Source organism: Hydra vulgaris, chromosome 15 (assembly GCF_038396675.1).
Source record: "Hydra vulgaris chromosome 15, alternate assembly HydraT2T_AEP".
In the NCBI taxonomy this organism is placed as follows: domain Eukaryota; kingdom Metazoa; phylum Cnidaria; class Hydrozoa; order Anthoathecata; family Hydridae; genus Hydra; species Hydra vulgaris.
The window spans coordinates 52,453,048-52,475,000 of record NC_088934.1 but is presented as its reverse complement, the minus strand read 5'-3'; the positions used below and the strand labels follow the sequence as shown (position 1 = coordinate 52,475,000).

Here is a 21,953-nt window from a genome sequence, read left to right as displayed (position 1 = left end):
TAACTTCAAAATTTCAATGACGATTCGTCTGCATAAACACTGTTGTTACCGCCGCTAAATGAAGTAAATTCCTCTTTATCAACATCATTTTTAATGCAGGTTATAGAAGTAGATTCTTCTTTATCGACATCATTGTCAGTGCCTCTAGAGTAAGTAGACTTTAAAATTGATATTGCTTAAGGTGAATTAGTAGTGGTTGAAAGAAATGATTTATAAAAGCGCATAAATGAACTGGAAAAGGAGAGCAACTTATAAAAGGTTGATTGAGAAAGGAGTAAGGAATTTCTAGGATGTAAGTTGCATTTGTTTCACTGATCAAATATGGAAAATGATGAAAGTTGTAATCATTATACTGAGTTTCCATCAATTAACATTTTAAAAGCTGTTTTAGAATTTTTAGATCCTGGTGAAAATGGAAGAAACATAATTCTATACAACAACCAAAAAACGAAAATAAGTTCATTCATTGGATGTCCAAGAGCATTAAAGCCACTTGATGCATTTATTTTACACAGGAATTTCGTCATTTATCTAATTTTACAATATTTCAGAAGGAACATTCTCAAATACTGTAAATACATGGATAAATTTTTTGTATATATGACTTGCATCAATCTGCATATGGCCTAGTATGGAACAAGTTACGAAAACAATGCCGCAATAAGTGAAGGAAAAGTTCCCAACTGTGAAGTGTATCATTGATGGTGTAGTATTTAAGGTGGAAACACCATCTAAATTATTTATGCACAAAATTATGTATTCAAATTACAAAAGTCACACAACAGTTAAAGTTATAGTAGGAATTGCACCTGGGGAGGATTTACATTTATTTCAAATGCATACCCATGGAGTATTTCTGACAAAGAAATTGTTATTAAAAGTGGATTTTTAAGTGAAGCATTATGGAATCCTGTTGAAAGTGTAATGAGTGACCATGGCTTTACAATAGTAGAATACCTAAGACCACTTGGTGTTAATCTTGTTTTACCATCATTTTTAAGGGGTAGAGAACAATTTACTATTGAGGAAACAGTTTTAAGTCAACAAATTGCAAATGAAAGAATCCATGTGGAGAGAATGAAACAGAGGTAAAAGTGTTATCATAAATTTGATTATGTTATCCCTTTAAATATGATAAGTTCTTTAAATCAAATTATTTCGGTAGCTGTTATTGTCAAATTTCCATGATCCAATTATCAAAAATTAAATTAAACAGGTAAGCTAATTTAAAAGCATTTAAAATTGTCACATTTAAATATATCAAAATTCTTTAATAACTCATATATACTTTAATAAACTCATATATATATATATATATATATATATATATATATATATATATATATATATATATATATATACATATAAGAATTATCGATATATATTAGACCATTTAAAAATTGTATATAAAAAAAATAATTTTTTAACTTTTTTTGGGCTGCCCTTTGATTTGATGTGGTTTGTGGTCAGGAAAATTAGTTCAAAATTGCTAACTTTAATAATGTGTTTAAGGAACAGCTCAATTAACTTTACTTTTAAAAAGGTCCCTATTGTTTTGAAAAAAGAAGATTTTTCAAAAGTATGTCATGTTGGGTCTTAAAAGCAGCGAAATTATATGGAAATTTCAAAAAAAAATAATTTCATGCTACAATTATTATTTTAGATTTAATTACACAAAACCTATGGTTTTTTAACTAGAAATAATAAAAGTGCATTTTTACAAGTTTTTAATAAAAATAAAAATTTTTAATTAATAATTTTTATAAAACAATTATTATTTTTGAAATTTATATATTATTTTGCTTCTTTTGAGTACCAGCTTGACCTACTTTTGAGGAACTTTTTTTTTAATTTTAGGACACCATTGAAAAGTAAACTTAATTGTGCTGTTACAAAGTTTTGGAGTATTGCTTTGAAACATCTTTTAATTATTAAAAAAGTTGATTTTTTTAACTGGTCTTTAAATATATATATATATATATATATATATATATATATAATATATATATATATATATATATATATATATATATATATATGTATACATATATATATATATATAAATACATATATATATATATAAATATATATTTATATGTAAATATATGTATATATATATATACAGCGGTGGCCAAAAATTAAAGACCACTCATTTTTTTTTCAAAATTTATTTTTAACCTTAGTGTAATTTTATTTTGGAAAAAGGTATCAAAAAAAGAAAAACATTTTTAGAAAAAATTTTTATTGTAATTTATATTTATTATAAAAGAATTTATAATTTTTTTACAAAATAAAGTTAAAAAATTAAAAAACTGACTAGTAAAAAATATAAATGAGAAAAAAAATTGGACAAAATTTTAAGACCAGTTTCAAAAATATTTCAAAAAGCAAATAAAAAATAATTTAGAAACATGTTGTTCCTCCATTTGTTTTTAAGCACTCTTCTACTAATTCTGGGATTGAATTCATTAAAGTTTTGATTACTTCATCAGACACATTTTTCAAATGATGAGAGATCACAAGCTTGGTAAAGTCGTTCTTTATCAAGCTTGTGATCAAGCCACGACCATAAATTCTCCATTGGATTCAAGTCTAGACTATTGACAGGCCATGGAAGCACTTGAATTTTATAAGAATTGAACCAATCGCTAAAACATGCGCTTTATGACACGGCGCATTATCTTGCTGGAAAATAAATCCATCTTCCAACTGCCATAAATCAATGCTACGAATAAGCGAGTTTTCCAAAATTTTAATGTACCTTTCTTTGTTGAGTCTACCATCGAATAAACGAAAAACGCCAACTCCACAGGCACTCATACAGGCCCAAATGCTTATTGAACCACTGCCTTGTTTTGTTCGTTTTAAAATGCATTATTCATCGAACCGTTCACTTGGAAGTCTATGCAACATTACGCGACCTTTTCTGTTGTCTACCTCAACGTTCATTTCATCACTAAAGACCACACGGCTCCACTGATCTGTTGACCAATTTTTATGTAGTTTGCACCACTCGTTCCTGGCAAATTTTTGTTTTTTATTTGAGCGTGGTTTTTTTGCAGCAGCACGCCATAACTAATTTAAATTGTGGAGGCCCATTTGCACAGTTCTAGGAATTGCTTTCGGACCATTTGACATTGTATATTTCATAGATAGGCCTGTAGATGAGGCTTGTCTGTTTTCTTTCATTATTCTCACTGACGAGCGAACATCATGGTTATTTAAAATTTTATTGCGTCCAGTCCTATGACGATCATTAATTGACCGGGTCTCTTTGTATCGTTGAATTATGTTAATAATGCAAGAGTGAGACCTTCCGAACTTTTCTGCTATTCGTCTGATGCTATAGCCTTCTTCTTTTAATACAAGAGCCGCGTATCTGTCTTTTTCTTCGATCTTAGCATGCATTTTTGCAATATTTTTATATCCTTATTGCAATTTAAAAAATAAATGTTTATTTGATATCGAAACTCAGGTTTTGACATTTTATTTTATAGCCAACGTAATAAGCAATTAAGACACTTTAAAAAAAAAGGATTATCATTTTTAATAAGTGCAAATTAATGATTTGAAAATGGTCGTTAAATTTTGTCCAATTTATTTAAAGAAGATTTATAAGTACTCATCAGTTTTTTAATAAGTTAAACGCTATTTAATTAGAATTAGATTAAAAAAATTATACCACTTTAATCCGTATGTTTTAGTTAACAAGATATTAAAAAAAAATTTAATACGTAAACTAGAATCTTCTTAATTTTAATTTAAAGATTAAGAAACCAACTAAAAAATGAGTGGTCTTTAATTTTTGGCCACCGCTGTATATATATATATATTTATATATATATATATATATATATATATATATATATATATATATATATATATATATATATATATATATATATATATATATATATATATATATATATATAGATATATATAGATATAAATATATATAATTATATAGATATAATTAAATATAAAGATTTAAAATATCTCATTTATCAAAAATTAAATCCTAATGTTGAAAGAGTTTTACAATAACATGACAATTACTTTATCTGATTTAGTGTTTTTCAATATTAGTTTAATGTCTTAATGTTGTCTTGGTCTTAATGTTACTTTAATAAAAACCTTTTTGTTTTGACTATAATAGTGTATTTTATTTTATATTTAAGTTCATCTTACATTTATTAAGAAATAAAAAAAACATAAAAAACTAAAAAAAATTCCATAACTGCCTTAATAGAGAAGAGAAAGAATCTAGAAACGGATAGCTATCCTTAGGCAATAACATGACAGTTTACAGATGGAGTGCAAAGTCGTATGGCTTACCTTCTTGTTGGTGCACTTCGTTAAATGAGTTAGACAAGTTATAAATGTCTAATTTATGAACAGAATAGCCAAGGCAACATTTTCATTAGTTTTATTTTAGTTGGGCAATTGAAAAAAATGCCAAGTAAGTAATAATAAAATAATACCTTCAAATTTAGTAGGCTGATTCTTAAAATCTTTATAACCACATATCTGAGGTTTTTCATTAACCAGGACTCTTAGTTTATGAATTAAAAGATAACCATCTGACAGACGTTAAACTATTGAAATCATTTCTAAAAGTGCACTTGCTTTTAGTAGCCTGACTCACATAGCATCACTACAAAGAAAATTTGACAAGTTATTTTTGAACATTTAACATCAATGTTCTTTTCCTTTAAAGTAAATAAAATTAATAATTATTCTAAATGTTTATTACCTTTATTGTAAACAGATTTAAAACTTATACAGAATCTTTAATAATTATTATATTTGCATATTTACTGACATAAATGATTTATGATCTGAATTTTTAGAGTAGTATGCAAATAGTATCCAAAAGCATCAACTTTTTAGTAAAGTATATTATTATAAAATATATGACATAGTAAAAAACCACTTAAGAAAATTTAATAAAATTCTAAGAATAAAAATAAAAATTAAAAAGTTGAAAATTTACTTCAAATAAAATTCTAAATAACAATTTGCATACAAAGTCAATCACCATAGGTGAAACTAAAAAAAATAGTACTCTGAGATAAAACATCAACCAGAGCCAGGATTTGTTAAAAAACAAAATTGATGTAAAACAGGAGTTTCTAAGTTATTTTTTGAATGGTCAACAAGGTTTTTTAATAAGTGAATAAAATAGAAATCAAGAATATTTTTTTTTAGCTTGTCCCATTTTTCATTATTGAACTGCACATGATTAATAACCATTCTTTTATTAGTATAAAATATATTCACACCATGATTGAGATGTTAAAGCTAATTGCATTTGTATTTGGTCATAATAACTATGGTCCTCAATTATTGTGATCAATTCAGTTAATTCATTGTATTTAATACAAGCATTTTTAGACATAAAACAAAGTCTTTTGGATCAACATTTTTATATTCTTCACTACATTTTACCTCTATGATTCCGAAAAGCCCGTCAACTTGAACTTTTCCATCTGGAGTTGCTCCAAGAATAAAATTGTTCTTGTCAATTACTAGTCCGCATGGTTCAATAGTCAAGATATTTTAGATTTTAATTTTTCAGCTTTTTTTTAAAGTTATTTCTTTTCTGGCGTAGGATCAACTATTTCTGATGTACCCATATTGATATAGCTCAATACCTTAAAAAAATTATATATGTTTTAAACATGAAAATTAAACATTTAAAAATTATATTATTTATTATTTCGAATCAAATTTCAAACTGACATTACATGTCTTTAAATTGTTGTTATTTATTTATTCAAGAATCAATAAAGTTAAGAGAGAACTATATAAAAAGACAAAAACTTTTTCAAAAGCTATTATTCTATAAATTAAATTTTTAAATCAACAATATTAAATATTATAGTAATATATAATTATATAACAATAGTAGTTTTTTATAACTTTTTTTGTTATTATAATAAATGATTTTATTATAATAACAAAAAAAGATATTACAGATATAGTATTGCAGATATAGTATTGCAAGTGTTGAATTCCAAAAAATCGAGAAAAACTTAATTAACCTTAATCACGTTAAAAAAAAGTCATACCTTAATTGTGCATCTTTAAGAGTATTAACACTTATAAGATTGAACATTGTTTTAAATGTTTAATCTTATAAGTGGATAAGTTTTTAGACTGAACATGGAGTGCTGGATCATCAACATTGTCCACTGTTATCACAACTTCCTCTAAGTCTAGAAAAGAAGTAAGATTTATATCGCTATATAATATTGAGATTAGTTTAAACTAATAAATAGGATTTAATAAGTTTATATATTTTATATATATATATATATATATATATATATATATATATATATATACATATATATATATATATATACACACCCACGTATATATGTATATATATATATATATATATATATATATATATATACATGGGCGTAGAGTACTCAAGATTTCAAGGGGGGCAAAAAGTTGAAGGTTCAATTTTTTTGAGCAATTTACGTTAACTGTCCAGTTTTAATTGTTATTTATATAGATATAAAAAATAACAACTTTTTCTATCAAAATTTTGGTTAACTAGCATCAAGAAATATAGAAATATATGTAGAGAATTTACTTGGTTTCCAAATAAAACATTCTACGGCGCGTTTCGTTTTTTTCAATAAACCTATCTAACAAAAAATCCATTTTAATACTCCGGGTAATTTCTTTATGGGTATTCATTAGAGAAACAGCGTTCAGCCTTTCTTGGCTCATGGTCGATCGAAGAAAAGTTTTTAGTCTACGCAGACTACTAAATGATCGTTCTGCTGTACAAGTTGACACTGGCTGGACCAAAATAATCTTTATAAAACGGACAATTTCCGAGACAATGCTTCTCAATCCATTTTGTTCTTTAGCACGGATAAAATCTAGAGCTGATTGAAAATCTACTAACTGGACTTTTTTTCTCATAGCTTCGTCAATGAAAAGGTCCCGGTGAAGCTGTAGTCTTTGATAACTCGTAAAATCGTCCTTGTAGAAGTTTTTTATGTAGCCAATACTGCATTCAGTATTATTTGATCCAATAACAAACTCTTCGACTCTTGTTAAATGGCGAGTGGTTTCAGTTAATTCAAATCTATCGGTTAGGCTAACTAAAACTGCATCTAGACTGATAAAGTATAAGTTTTTGTACATCTCTTTTGGGTCATTTGGCTGGTAATTAGTATCCCTGAAACCAACTTCAATTTTTGCAGGTACTTTCCTTTTCTTGGGCAGAGCTGGTTCGTCTAAATCCATTATTTTAGCAGATTCAGTTGCCGCATCGAAAAGTGTTTTAAAACGTGACTCAGTACGCAAAGATCTCAATATTTGTTTCAGGGTCTGAATGATGGATTCAGCCTTACTAAAGTTTAGTTGGCTTCCCTGAAGTTGAATGCTTGAATCTTCTAGGATGGTAAAAATGATTCGAAGAAATTCCAACTTAAAAAAGGTGTCAAAAACCTGAAAAGAAGACAAAAAAGCCATTGCTTCCACTCGGCATTTGGTAAAGTCAGGGTTGGTGGTAAGGTCTTCCAGCCAAACCAAAAGTGATCTGTAATTACTGGTAATAGATATTTGTGATGGCTTGCGCATTATCCATCTGGTTAGGCAAAAAGGTCTAAATGATGTTCCATTTTGGTGTCCGTCTTCGCTTTCATTTTGATCTTTAAGGCTTGAAAACCAAGCGAGCCTCTTTGGTGAGCCTCTGGTAAAAGCGATAAACTTTTGAACGAGTGACATAATGTTTTCTATATCAGGGATGTTTTTTATTTCATCTTGTATTACCAAATTTAAGTTGTGAGCTCTGCAATGAACATAAAGGGCTCTGCTTTCTTGTTGAAGAACAAGTTTTTGCAAGCCAGCTATTTCAGAAGACATGGCAGCAGCTCCATCGTAGCACTGTCCCCGACAGTTCTCGAGCCTTAAGTTGGAGCGAAGAAGGACGTCTTTTATAATCAAAAACAAATCCTTGCTTTTAGTTGTGGCTGTCTCATAAAATCCACAAAAATCCTCATTAATTTGGAACTCATCGTCCACAGTACGGAAGGATATCGATACCTATAAAATTTAAAGCTTTTAAAAATTATTAAAAGAAAAAAATAAGGTTCATTTAATTATTGATTTGGCTAATAATACCTGCCCTTTTCCCGTAATATCGGACGATTCATCCATCATGAATCCAAAAAAATCCCTCTTTTTTATCGTGTTTGATAATTCACGTTGGATAACTAACAAAATATCCAACACAATTTCATTTGTGACATCTGGTGATATCCACTTGTACTTCTCTGGTCGATTTATCCATTTTTTCAAGACTGGTACATCCATAGACCTCAGTTTTAAGAGCTGGAATAGATTTGAAGACTCCTTTGTCTTGCCTCGGTTGGCCAACCTTGACAGCCGAGAAAAATCAAACTAGAAAAAATATGATCGAGTGCTTTTCTTGCGTCCTTCATATCTTGTAGATGTTGAGTGGAAAGTTTACTGGAAACTGTAGAATCTGACGTGCTTGTCAAAATCATTTCGTTAGCAGCTCGGTGAAAATGGCTAGCTTCATAACGGCGAAACTTCTCATGAGCTTTCTTCCAATTATTAAATCCATTTATAACAAATCCCAGAGCGGATTTTTTTTCTCTTGATTCAGTAGGCAGCGGAAGCTTCATATTAGTAGCTTTGACACACGAGGAACAAAAGGCTTTTTCTTTAACAGCGTCATAGTTAATCCACTTGAATTCGTCTTCCCAGCTAAAAAGATATCGACGAATATTTTTTTCCAACCTTTTTCCGTTTGCACCTTGTGTTGAATTTGATTTGGATAAAGAGGAGTAGGGAATTCTGTAAAGAAAAAATCTCTTATTTTAAGTTGTTATTTAAAATCTATTATAAGTTATTAAGGAGGTTGGCTGGTACCTTTTTTGTTGGTCCTCACTATTATCACCAACAAAATCTGAACTGTTTGCTTGTAACTTCAACTTATTGTCGGAAAACGATGATACTTGTAAAGCAGATGAAATAGGCACATTGGCATTATTAGAATCATTCTTCTTAGTTCGAATGATAAACTTATCCATGCTGTAAGTTCTTCACACACAAAAGATTTCTAGTTTTTTAACTTTAATTAATTATTTCTTAATTAATGGAAATAATTAATCATTTTTTATAAGTAATCTACAATAATTTGTAATTGACACAAATAATAATGTAAATAAAAAATTATAGCAATAATTGAATTGCGAAAGCAAAAAACAATAGCAATAATTGTACTCATGTAAAAAGTGCTGTATTTGTAAAATCACACATAATATTTACACAAGTAAAAGTAAAGAACTGTTAATTAAAATTTTATTTAAAGTAAAAGTTACTTTTTTAACAGCTGTTGTCCGCTATTCTTAAAGTTTTTTATAATACTTTGTATGAAAATGTTAACTTAGTAAAAATTCGATTTAAATTTTCTTTTAAAATTTAAATAAGAAAGACTAAAATTTGAAACTTCAGTGACGGAAGTGTTTGAAGTCTTTATAACTTCTTTAAGTTATTGTCAAGCGAATTCACTGGTACTTTGAAATTTGCATAAAATAAGCTTCATTACCGTTAAGTCAAGTTCACCAAGGTACCTTGTCTGACTGGCTTTCTTTAAAGATTTTTTAATTTGTACTTTCTTTTTAACTTATATAAAATCCATTTAAAAACAAAAACGTCGTTACAAAAATTACTTTAATACACTAGGTGGAGCGTGTTTAAAGCATGTATACCTGCAAAAAAATTTTAATTTAAGATCAAAAGACCATTTGAAGTTTATCGAAAAAACGCATTTTTTAGCTGAAAAAAAGATTTCCTCGATCAATAAGTTTTCCAAGTTTTTATTTAAAAAAAGGGGGTACGTTTATAGCAATGGATTGTTAATTTTTTCGCTTATTTCGGAAAAAACTTGATTTCTTTCTCTGTTTAAAAATAATAAATTGAAATAATATTTATTTTAAGAATGGATAAAATTTCAAGGGGGGCAAACGAAATTTCAAGGGGGGCAAAGTTGACTAAAGGGGGGCAGCCTGCCCCCGTTGCACCCCATTCTCTACGCCTATGTATATATATATATATATATATATATATATATATATATATATATATATATATATATATATATATATATATATATATATATATATATATGAGCTTACCAAAAAAACGTTCTTCGTCAAAGCTTTTCTTTGTTTGTTTTGCACAAACCGCATGTTTTGACGGCTTTTGGAGTGAAAATATTTCCATAGTTTATTTATTATTTATACAGCTATCATAAAAACAATAACATAGTAAATGAAAATTAAATTTTAGAAACTAAATAGAGAAAATACCACTTCTTATCACCTCTTAACCCTACAAAATTATTGGTAAAAGATAAGTTTGTTTTGATTGTTACAAACACTGCCTCGCTTTGAAATATCTCCATTCTCCGTCGCAGATATTTATGAAAAAGGTCATTATTTTCAATTTTTTACTCTCCGTATTGCCCAAATCCCTTTTGTTATGTAATCAATATCTTCTTCAAGCAAGATTGCAGGTTTTCCTCTCATTAAAACGTTCGGTGTCAACACTTAATTGTCGAACTGGTCGCCTTGGTAACAAAGTGGTTTGTTGTTCATAGAGCACTCCACATCCAACAACACTTCCTCTAATTCATTAAAACTTAGGATTCCTTTTCCGGTTGTTTTTAATAAACTCTTCTTCATTTTTCCGATTAATCTTTCAAATAAACCTCCCCACCAAGGCGCTCTTGATAGATTAAACCTCCATTTTATGGCTTGAGTACCAAGATAGTTTGCGAGATTATCGTCCTTACTAAGAGTTAAGTAACCACTTTCCCGTTGCTACACACGTTTTCGCATTATCACTGATCATCGGGTTGGGTAAGAAGGTTAGTATATCCTTTTCTGCATTGGTACATTCGACCTTGATGCAAAATTCTGGTATAGTTATTGGTTCTTACGTGACGTTATATAATTCCACACACTTTTCCACTGTTCCATATAGCCGTTCAATGCTTTTATGTTCCTTTCGCATAGGTTTCAACTTCATTTTTGTTAACAAGTTCGTACATATATGAGAACTTCCAGCCCCGTATCCAACATTATCCTCGCTTTTTCCCCGTTTACTTTTGTAATCACTGTCGGGTGAATAGTTGTACTAGCATTAAACACTGTTGCCATGGTTTCTGTTTTGTTTTCTAATTTACTATCCATTATTGCATTCCCATTTTGACTAATGGGCGTGTAATGTTTTTTATTACACTTCCTGCATCCTCTTGATTGACAATTTGCAGCCGAGTGTCCATAACCAATACAGATTTAACATAACCTTTTGCTCGTTAAAATCTCCTTGCGTCTTGCAACGTTTAGCACTTATGTGCAATCTTCGCTTTTGTGATTTTGTAACCCACAGTAGAGACATCCATGTGTACCTACACTTGTGATAATTGCTTTATCATAATGACCGCTATTATATTGTTTGAATGCAGTGCTTCGATGTTTATAAGACCTTGACTGTTCATTTGCATTCTTTTTATCAAATTTTACTTGTTCATTGCTTGGGTTAAAAATCGAGTATTTCACAAACTGGCCTAAGTTTATCCACTAATGAGTACGCAAACAATTGAGCAGTTTGCAGTTTGTTCATTATTTTCAATCTCCGTACTGTTCTTGCAAGTTTATTATAGAAGTCGTGAATATCTTTGATTTTGTACGTGTTGTGTATAGCCGTTATTCCTTCAAGATCTTTAATCAACGCTTTGTGAACCCAAATATCTTTTTCATTAGTGTCTTTTAATATACGTTTTGCTTCATTGTACCCATCCAATGAATGTGGTAAACCAAGTATGTCCTCTCTCGGTTTTCTTTCGACGAGTTCCAGTAAGTAGTTGAATTCGCTAATGTTCGATATGTTTGAATTGTCGACTTCTACCGTGAAATGATTCCAAAATCTTAGCTATTCTTTATAGTTGCCATTAAATTTTGTAATTGCATACTTTCGAAGCTTGACTGATTGCTGAGTAGCTTCGTTTCCGTTTCCAAGGGATTTACGAAATGTTTCTTTTATTTTTAGTTTCCTTAGGTACCATTCTTCTTCGCTTTGAAGCTTTCGCAATGAAGCTTGTTCCGCTTCTTTTTGAATAGTTAGCTGCTGTTCCATAATTTGTTTTTCATATTCAAATTTTTTGACCCATTCGTTTTTATTTATAGTGCCTAATTTGTCCTCCATTTTGTTTTTAATTTCAATTGCTTCTTCTACTTCCATTATTGGTTTTGAAAGCGATTCTTCTACCAAATCGACGTTTTCGCCGTCGTCAAGCATTTTTCTGGTCAGCTCATCCTTCGCCATTTCGAATTTTGCTAACAGGCTTGTTATTTTGTCTAATGCCAAAACTATGCTTTATTTGTCGCCATTTATCATGTTGCGTTCTATGATTTTAATGTTCATTTTTAACATGTTGATTTATCTCTGGTAATATTGTTCTTGGTCCATTGTTACGTATTCGTAAATTTCGTTTGTCCTGGTAGGGTAGCCATCTTTTAGTCTAGGAAATTCGCAAAGGTTTCCCAGACTCACTAATAAATCCACGTTTTTTGAAACTTATGTTATTGTATTATTATCTGACTGCGAATAACTATTTACAACACTAACTCCTTTATATTTACATTTTCAACCGCAGCAGTACCCTTAAATAAATCTTAATTGTATTTCTCAAATTCCCGTAACCCGCCAAAAGACCACATAAAGTTATTGTTATTTATTGCACCCGCTAATTGTCTTCTTGCATCTCGGAAGACGTCATTCACGACATTCCAATTTATTCTCGCGCACATATATATGTATATATATATATATATATATATATATATATATATATATATATATATATATATATATATATATATATATATATATATTTATATATACATATTTCAAGCGAGCTCGCAAGCGTTAGCTTGCTCGCAAAAAATGTATTTTTTTAATCATAAAACAATACATACTGCAAATAAAATAACTTTCTTAACAATTTTGTTGATTTTAAACATATTTTTAGTTAGATAACGAAATACGTCCAACTTATGATTTTGCAAATTTTAATCTTAAAGTATCAATAACCACAGATTCGGCAATTTTGTTTTTTAATGAAAGTTATTGATAAACTATTTAAACGTTCCCGGCCCATTGTTGATCGTAAATAGCTTTTTATTGATATTAAATTAGAAAAACTACGTTCCCCTGTACTCACTGTTACCGGCAGTGTTAATAATATTCGTTGGAAATACAAACATTAAGAAACAGTTCTTCAAGCTGACTATCATAGATCCATTTAAGCACAGATTCCGGTGATTTTTGCCCATCTAATTTCCGTGATAACAAATAAAGTTCCAGAAACAAAAGCTCTTAATACACATCTTATGGTTCACCATGAGTCAATACTTTTTCCAGTTTTGAGATGTACAAATTTTTCTTTAAATCTATCCATTTTTAGTGAATCGTAGTGCTCTGCACTGCTTTTATGATTTTTTAAGATTAGTGTCATGTGTCTCCAGTCAATTGTTCCGGTTTTTGCTAGACAAGAAGTAATGTTACTAAACAATTTACAACAAAAACAAAATACTTTGTCTGATTTAAGTGAATAAACAAGCCAAGATCTGTTGATTTACTCTCCATTAGAAGCATTGCGATATAAATGTACTTTTTTGTAACTATATCTTGAGTTAATATTGTAGACAAATTTTCTGACCAATTCGCTGAATCGTCATAGTTATTTTCATTTACATCAACAGTCAAAAATCATGTTATTGTTTGAAGGTTCGTTTTCCAAGTACAATTCCACAATTGCATTAGTTTCACTATATCCTTTATTAATGTTTTAAATTCCAATTATGTTCATTTCTTCTTCATTTTGTTTTTCACTTGAACTTTCTTTCTTGTTTGTATTTAGTTTCTCATATTCAGTTTCGTTCTCTACAGCTGTTTGAAGAAAGTTATGAAGAGTTTTCTGCTTTTTAAAATCTTCTGCTCGTTTTTTTTCTCTTTTTAATTTATTTTGCAAACCAGACATTTTTTTTTTATTTCTTTTTTCATTTTATTTTTCTTTCGTATAATAAAGTGTAACAAACTAAGTACTTTTTGCTAGGGTTTTTTATTTATTTTTCATTTGGTTTAATGCAAATTTTTTAATATTTTATGCCTTTCTTAATACCTTCTTATTTTATAATAAACAATAACCATCATTTTTTTTTTTTATTTAATTTATTTGAACTATCAAAATTATGCAAAAAGCAACTTATTATGCAATTCATTGTTATCTGAACCGCACTATGCATCAAATTCGACAGTTTTAATTTCATGACGTTTTACTATCTAAATGTGTAAAAATAAATATATAAGTAATAGACTAACTAGGAGATTAGTATTTTTTTATAAACACATTCAAGAATATGTTTTTAAATCTGAAAAATAAGGTGCATATATGTCATCCACAACTGACAATAAAAATTTAAGGTGGGGATCTATTTCAGTAAAGCTAGCATCAATGTCAGCCATCTTTATCCAGAGGTAAACATAAAATGTAAACTTTTCGTCTGATTGGTTAGCAGAAAACATTGAAAAATTTCTGGTTGGGATTGGGCAAGAGACATAACTCAGTTTTTACAAAAATGGAATTAATACCATTTGCATTTTTAGTTATAGATCTAAAAAGGCCTATATATTTTATTTCTAAGCAAAATTTTAATTTTACGCCTTCTTGATACTGCGCCTGAGTGTTTCACATACTTTGCACATGCTACGAGGCGGCTCTGTATTAGGGCGGTCTAAAAATATAAAGTTTAAAAATGCAATTCTCCATAAGGCTATCCTTATTCCATATGCTATTACTGATTTAATTCTAAAATTTGAATAAAATTAAGTAATTCTTAGAGGTAGCAACTTTATAAGACTTTTTGAATCCAATATCGAAAATTCACGAAATTTTACTTATTGATTTCTGATTATGTAAATTGTTGTTCTATTATACTTTAATGTTTCTTAAGCCTAAACAAACTTTAAAAACAAGCTTTAGCTTGATAATATAATCATGAAACAATATTAAAAAATAGTTTCTTAAAAGTCTAGAAGTGTTCTTAGTGAAACATAAGAGCCGCTTTCGTCGGAACAAGAAACTCTCTCCGATGGCTGGACACTAGTTGCAACAGATACTGTTTCTGAGTTTCGTCCTTTGTCAAGGAAGGCTTAAAAGATTGAATGAGTGCAACCCCTCTTTCTGCCTTTCAACCTTTATAACTTTTACACTAGCCAGCATTGATTGGAAGGTTGCGTCAGAAGCCCAGTTGGTCGGATGCTTTCACAAGAAGGTTCTTGTTTCTTTCTTTCCATTTTTTGCTAGAAAATTGAAAATGTTCAAAGAACGACTAGTGATGTATGTCTGTAATGGTGCACAATAGTCGAAATTTTTGAAGTCCAGATGTTTGTGTGCATTTGCATTTGGTGGCAGAAAAAAGTTGACAACCATAGAAGCTTTAGTATCATCATCAAAGCGTTCATCAAAGAGAGCGAGAGCAACAAGTGTCTCCGAAAAATACCACAAGTGCCGACCAAATGCCTTCATAGCAGACTCTCTGATTTTGATATTTAGGTACTTGTGTAGTAGAATTAGGAAATTCATGTCATTGAAAGGAGCTCATAATGCAAGAGGAGCTTTATGCCAATAGCGGGCATAGACCAGTGATATAAAAAGTGCAATGGACTCGATTCCGGCTATCTCTTTTGCAGTAAGTTTAACCTAATCTTTAACTAGAAAAATCTTGATAGAATAGATGGCTTTAGCCAACCATCTGGCATGATGCATTGCTCCGGGTGCACGAAAACTAAATGTGCCTTCGCCTCCAAGGAAAACATAACATAGCTGTAGTAGCTCCTTGTAGTCATCACGGGGAAGTTCTGCATGTATCGCGCCACTGAAAAATGATATCAGATCTGCACGAAGACTAATGGGCAAAACTTCAAAGAGGATGTCAGGTGCAGACTTAAAATCATCCTTGTTGATGAATGGCCACAAAGTTTGAAATCGTTTAAACAGGCCTATTTCAGGTCTACTGGATGGTCTAAGAACAGCAGAAAACACGTTGGCGAGCACGACCTCAAACACGTGATGGCGACAAGCAATCCATGCAAGTTCCTTTTCCAGGGCTCTTTTATGTTGAGTGCAGTTACCGATGTTCAATCCTGTGCTGGAAGCCGTTGTATCGAAGACTAATCCTTGAATCAATGGTTTGAATTGCTAGTCTTCTAATGTACGTAAGCAGACATTACACTGTTTTTCGCCTGTGCCTCGTCTAATCTTTGGGAAAGCAAGCAGTTGCTCCTTTTCTTTCCCTGAAACAAGAATTGCTATTCGATCTACAAGTTCTTTGCTGTTGTCGGTAACGTCTGGTAGCAATTTTCCATCCCAATGAAGTAGTAACGGATAATCCGTGTTGGCTGAGAATGATGCCTGTTGTGCAGTTGCTACTGTCTTCCGTGTGGCCATACAAGCACGTTTAATGGTACTACGAGACAAAGCCACATCATCTAACTCCACACCGAGCGCTTGTGCCACTGCTCCAACAACAAACATGGCGCCTCGATCAGGAAGGTTGACTCTGTCAAGTGCAGATGCCACTTCATTCGTGATGATGGATTTCATGATGATGAACTTTATTAAAGCTGGCGTAAAATTGGTTGATGTTAATGGGATGACAAAATTATCATCAGAATCAGAAGAAGACGAGGAGGAGCTGTCTGAATCAAGTTGAACAAGAGATGTAGATCGGACTGCAATCTGCTGTGAACTTTCTCCAATCTAGCAGCTTCTAGTAAAACTCTGCTTCTTTTACGGGATTCTTTGTCGGCTAATGACTGGTCGATTCCAGCCATCCTGGCACCTGAGGGATCTTCTCGTTGCATTTACAAGAACTGCTTGTCCTCTTCATTGGTCACAAGTTGCATGGCATCTTTGCAGAAGATATCAAACAGTTCTTCAAGATCAGCTTTAAACTATTCCTCATTGAACCGGCATCCATCTTTCTGCGTTAGTCGATTTTCAACAAACAGTATTTAGCCTATAATTTCCAAAGTTTCCGCTCTTCAGAGTCAATACGTTGTGTAGGAATCCTAGCCTTCGCCCAAATTATTAAAGTCTCATCCATGGCTAGTTTTAAACTTATAGCAATCGTTAGTCCATTTTCAATGTGGTTCAACGTAAAATTTTTCAAGACTGCACCATTTGTCGGTAATCCAGAACCAAGAATTTCCTCTTCACACTTGCCAATCAGCCAAACTTGTGGTGAACTTCTGGTCAAAGGCTGCGTCATTGTTATCTATGAAAAAATTATAACCAAAATTTTGTAAAGTACTTTAATTCATTAAAACAGCTTTAAATTTTTTAACACAAATATTATTACTGTTTATAAATTCATCAATGGCCTAATAATGTCCAATCGACAGAAAGTAACTACGTACTTATTTCCTAAAATTTATTGGTCTAAGTTCATACACCGCTTGCTTGAGACCAATAGACTAATAAAATAATACATGAATAAAATTGTACATGCTTACACAATTTTAATCAGTTTTTTTTGTAGCGAGAACTCTGTCACGAATTTAAAATAAAAACTGTTCTTTTGGTTGCTACCTCTAAATATGTTCCAAATCAATCAAAATTTTTCCTGAACATTCCTATTATCTAATGGAATGAGTGGAACATTGTGGAGCAGCGTTCTGATAACATTTATTTTTTATTATTGTATAGTGGACCGCCCTACTCTGTATATATATATATATATATATATATATATATATATATATATATATACATATATATATATGTATGTATATATATATATATGTATATATATATATATATATATATATATATATATATATATATATATATATATATATATATATATATATATATATATATATATATATATATATATATATATATATATATGTTAGGGTGTCCCACTTTTAAACGTACTAAAATATTTTCATTAGCACTCATTCTTAATCATCATCATTAGGCCCCAGGACCCACCAAAAAATTTTTTAGACTTCTAAGTACATGGCTTCAGGTAGAAGCAGGTTTCATATGAGAGGTTGCGTGATTATAGAAAAAAATGTCGCAAACATCTTCATTTTTCAATCATTTTTTATCTAAAATAAATATTTCCTTAATTTTTAGCTTTTTAAAAAATAACAAATGAGTATTTATCACAAAATAGCAACAATAAAAAGGTCAAAATCTTTAATATATCACATAAAAGCAGTTTTTTTCATATCCTTTCCAACTTCTTTTCTGTTTTTAGTTACAACTTGCATTGTGTCTTGTAGTAATCCTTCATCATGGGTTTGAGCCACAAAATCTTGAACAAGTCGAATGTGGCGCTCAGCCCTATCATTGACCACTGCAAGGTTTGCTACTTGATTTTAAAATTTTTTATATGAAACATTTGAAACATTAAAGTTATCATCTATCCATGTTTTTATCATTTCTCTAGAAATACCTAAGTAAGTAAATATCAGCCAGGACTCCTCTGTAACAGAATCAGACAAAACTGACATGGGAAGTATATGTGTTGGTGAATCTGGTTGTTCTGTACTGAAATCATCAAGTGATGGAGGATCAAAGCTTATCAGCTTTAGAGCTATTTCAGCTCTTCCTTTGAATCTAGATCACCATTTGCTATTGAAAGAATAACCAACTGAGGGGTCAGGTACGAACTATGACGAACCAGGCTTGAATGGAGCTTTTTTGCCAGGGGACCATACTTGGATTTATATAGCTCATTTGACATCATTTCTAAAGACAATTTAAAAGCATCCAAATCATTTGATGGTGCCTGGGCTGCAATAGGAGACTTCAGGAAGTATGATCCATAAAATGTGACAATAAAGTTAGTTGACATTTGCAACATATCTTTCTCACTTTTGTTCAATTTTGAATTTATCTTCGAAGTCAGCTGCATGGTCAGCAAGTATAGGCAGTCAGCCATGAATCTGACATAATGATGTGCACCTGGTTGCTTGAATTGGAAACCAGGTACATGGCCCCCTAGGTAAATGACCAGTAGTTCACATAGAGCTTTAGAGTCTCCTCTTTGAAAACAATCTCTTTTCAAGGCTGTTTCACAAAAATTCTTAGTATCTATTACTCTTGTATGAAAAGTAGTACCTACTTTAAACTCATCTCTGTCATAGTTAAAAAAAGCAATTGATCTATATTTTTAGCTTCTTCTTGTATTTCTCGCCAGTTATTTTGGAAATCTTTATATATTGCTCTTGATGGCGATTTTGTTGTTCCTTGAATATAATCCATTGCATGTGATATGTGCCTTTCAGATATGTGGTGCCTGAAAAAATTTAAATATGAAAAACTGTACACTGTACAATGTAAATGTATGTGACAAAATAAATGATTTTTATAAATATTTTTGTACCTACAGAGGAGCCAAAGCACTGATCGTTGAAGCACATGATCCACCAGGAACTTTATAGCCCCATTGTACTTTCCAGTGTTAGAGGCAGTTGTATCTGCACTACTACCAATGATTTGGTCTGTGAGCTCATAGTATTCTAAAATGTTCTGAATAGCAGTAGCTTGATCCTGTCCTTTAGATGACTCAATTTCTAAAACTCCGAGCAAGAAATCTAGGGGTTCATTGACCTGGGGTGATGAAAGACTGAGAGCTAGCCTTTCTACAGTTTCATACATTTTTTTTTCAGTTCTATAATGCTTGACAAGTTTTGTATCAAAGTGAAAGACAACCTTTAAATCTAGTACTTTGTCTAGATTTTTTTCTCTGACCATTTCTGCTTCATTCAATAACAATCTTTCTGTTTCTATGCAGACCACTCTTTGATACAGGAACTGTATTGAGATCAACACCAGCGATACTTAAAAGTAAGGCCAGGAGTGAGGTTTCTGCTCTAACGCTTACCTTATACCTGGTCAAGAATGGAACCCATTTGTCAAGAATGTCATTCATTGAAAGCTGCAGGCAAACTCTATCTTTACTAATCTTCTGCTTTTTGGTGAAGGTTCAAAATCACTATCATTATCAGTTGCACTTGTTCCACTTGATGAAAATGATACTTCCATCTCAAAATTTTTCATTCATTCCTTTTCCTCTATTGTTTTCTTCTTTGACCTTTCCTGTCTCTCTTTTTCCCGTTCATCTTCTCTCTTCATTCTCTCTATCATATCAAACATTCTTTTTTCTCCATCTTTAATTCTGTCATGATAAGGTTTGTCTTTAATGTTGTCAAACTTTACCATTTCACCTCTAAATGCTTTCTTCAGGAACTCAATGTCCTCTCTTTTGCATCTTTGTCTCTATTTTCATCATTTTTGATCAGATTTAAGATATCTGTTTTATAAACTTGAAATGTACAGTTTGCCTCATTTACAAAATCCTGTTTTTTTTTATTTAATTGCTCCTATTTCTCTCTATTTTCATAAAGGGTTCTAACTTTGCATAGTTTCTGGTAGCGATCATAAGATTGTGCAAGATTTTCCTTGACTACTTGCTCTGTTAACTGAAATTTTGAATCAAAACCACCCTTGTCCCAAAGATTTAACAGTTCTCTGAGTATACATACACCAGTAAATTCCCCTCTGTTTTTAATTTCACACTCCCCTTCACTGCAAACCATAAATCTTGACCTTGACATTTGTGCACAGGATAAGTTTTGTTTATTGTTCTTTGATCTTAGCCAGTATATTCGACGACAAACTTCTCCTATTGTGGGTAGTCTAAAAAAATTAAAAGTAGGTTTCCATCGTTTTTCTACATACAACTATTTTTGATAAACAATTTTACTCAGCTTTTTCTAATACTTTTTAAGAGTAAATGAAAAATATAACCTGTTTGGTGTAAACATATGAAGGGGATGCTGAAGCAACTAGAGTGTTCTTCTACTCCTGTTGGTTCGCTGAGGAGCTGGACCTCTGCTTTGGGCTGTACATGAGGATCCTGGCTGATGGTCCCTGCTAGTTCTTGGAGAGGTATTTCTCAAAGAAGAATGACTTTGGCATAAAGAAGGCTCTTTGGAACTCTCCTCAGTTCTCTCTCTTGCTGCACTCTGACCTTTTCTGGTCCTAGAGGATCTGCGGAGGGTTCCATTATCATCACTATCCATTATATATTTTTTTTAATTTAGATATTTCTGAAAAATCAAATGTAATAGAAATCAATCAAGTCGCATCAAACAAAAAAGAAAATAAAAAAAAACATATGAATTAGTAAAATTACAAATGTTTTAATATTTAATATGATAGGATACAGTTTTATAATGAGTATTAGTATTTTTTTTGTTTTCAGCAGGCCTAAAAATTAAAATTTTATTAAAATTAAAATTACATTATAGTTTAGAACATAATATTATTTTCTCCATTTGATGTTTTGAAATATTTTTTTAGACCAAAAATGTCTAAAAATTGAAAGAATTCTGTAAAATTTATGAATAATCACGCAACCTCTCATATGAAACCTGCTTCTACCTGAACCAATGTACTTAGAAGTTTAAAATTTTTTGGTGGGTCCTGGGACCTAATGATGATGATTAAGAATGAGTGCTAAAAAAAATATTTTGGTCAGTTTAAAAGTGGGACACCCTAATATATATATATATATATATATATATATATATATATATATATATATATATATATATATATATATACATTTACATATAATTTTGAAATTTGTTGATGAATATAAATTAAGTTTAAGACTAAAAAAAAAAAAACAAACTTGACTCATCGCCCTCCTATTTGCGGCTGGGGGGCGATGAGTCTAGTTTGTTATTATTTATGGGTTTATGTCGTTCCAGTCACCAACTACCGCAATTTTTTGAATAGCATCCTT

At 30.7% G+C, this 21,953-nt stretch overlaps 2 protein-coding genes across 2 annotated transcripts; both read right to left on the bottom strand.

Annotated features, from left to right (window-relative positions):
• Window positions 1-3,075: 3,075 nt before the first annotated feature.
• Window positions 3,076-3,408, bottom strand: LOC136092061 (uncharacterized). Its single transcript, XM_065819779.1, has one exon. It carries the CDS (start codon window positions 3,406-3,408, stop codon window positions 3,076-3,078), a length of 333 nt encoding a protein of 110 aa, XP_065675851.1.
• A 2,183-nt stretch (window positions 3,409-5,591) lies between these two features.
• Window positions 5,592-8,343, bottom strand: LOC136092060 (zinc finger MYM-type protein 1-like). Its single transcript, XM_065819778.1, has 4 exons — window positions 8,152-8,343; window positions 6,687-8,073; window positions 6,166-6,218; window positions 5,592-5,654 (listed from the first exon to the last, which is right to left on the bottom strand). The coding sequence occupies exons 1-4, from the start codon at window positions 8,341-8,343 to the stop codon at window positions 5,592-5,594; spliced, it is 1,695 nt and encodes a 564-aa protein (XP_065675850.1).
• Between the last annotated feature and the right edge of the window lie 13,610 nt (window positions 8,344-21,953).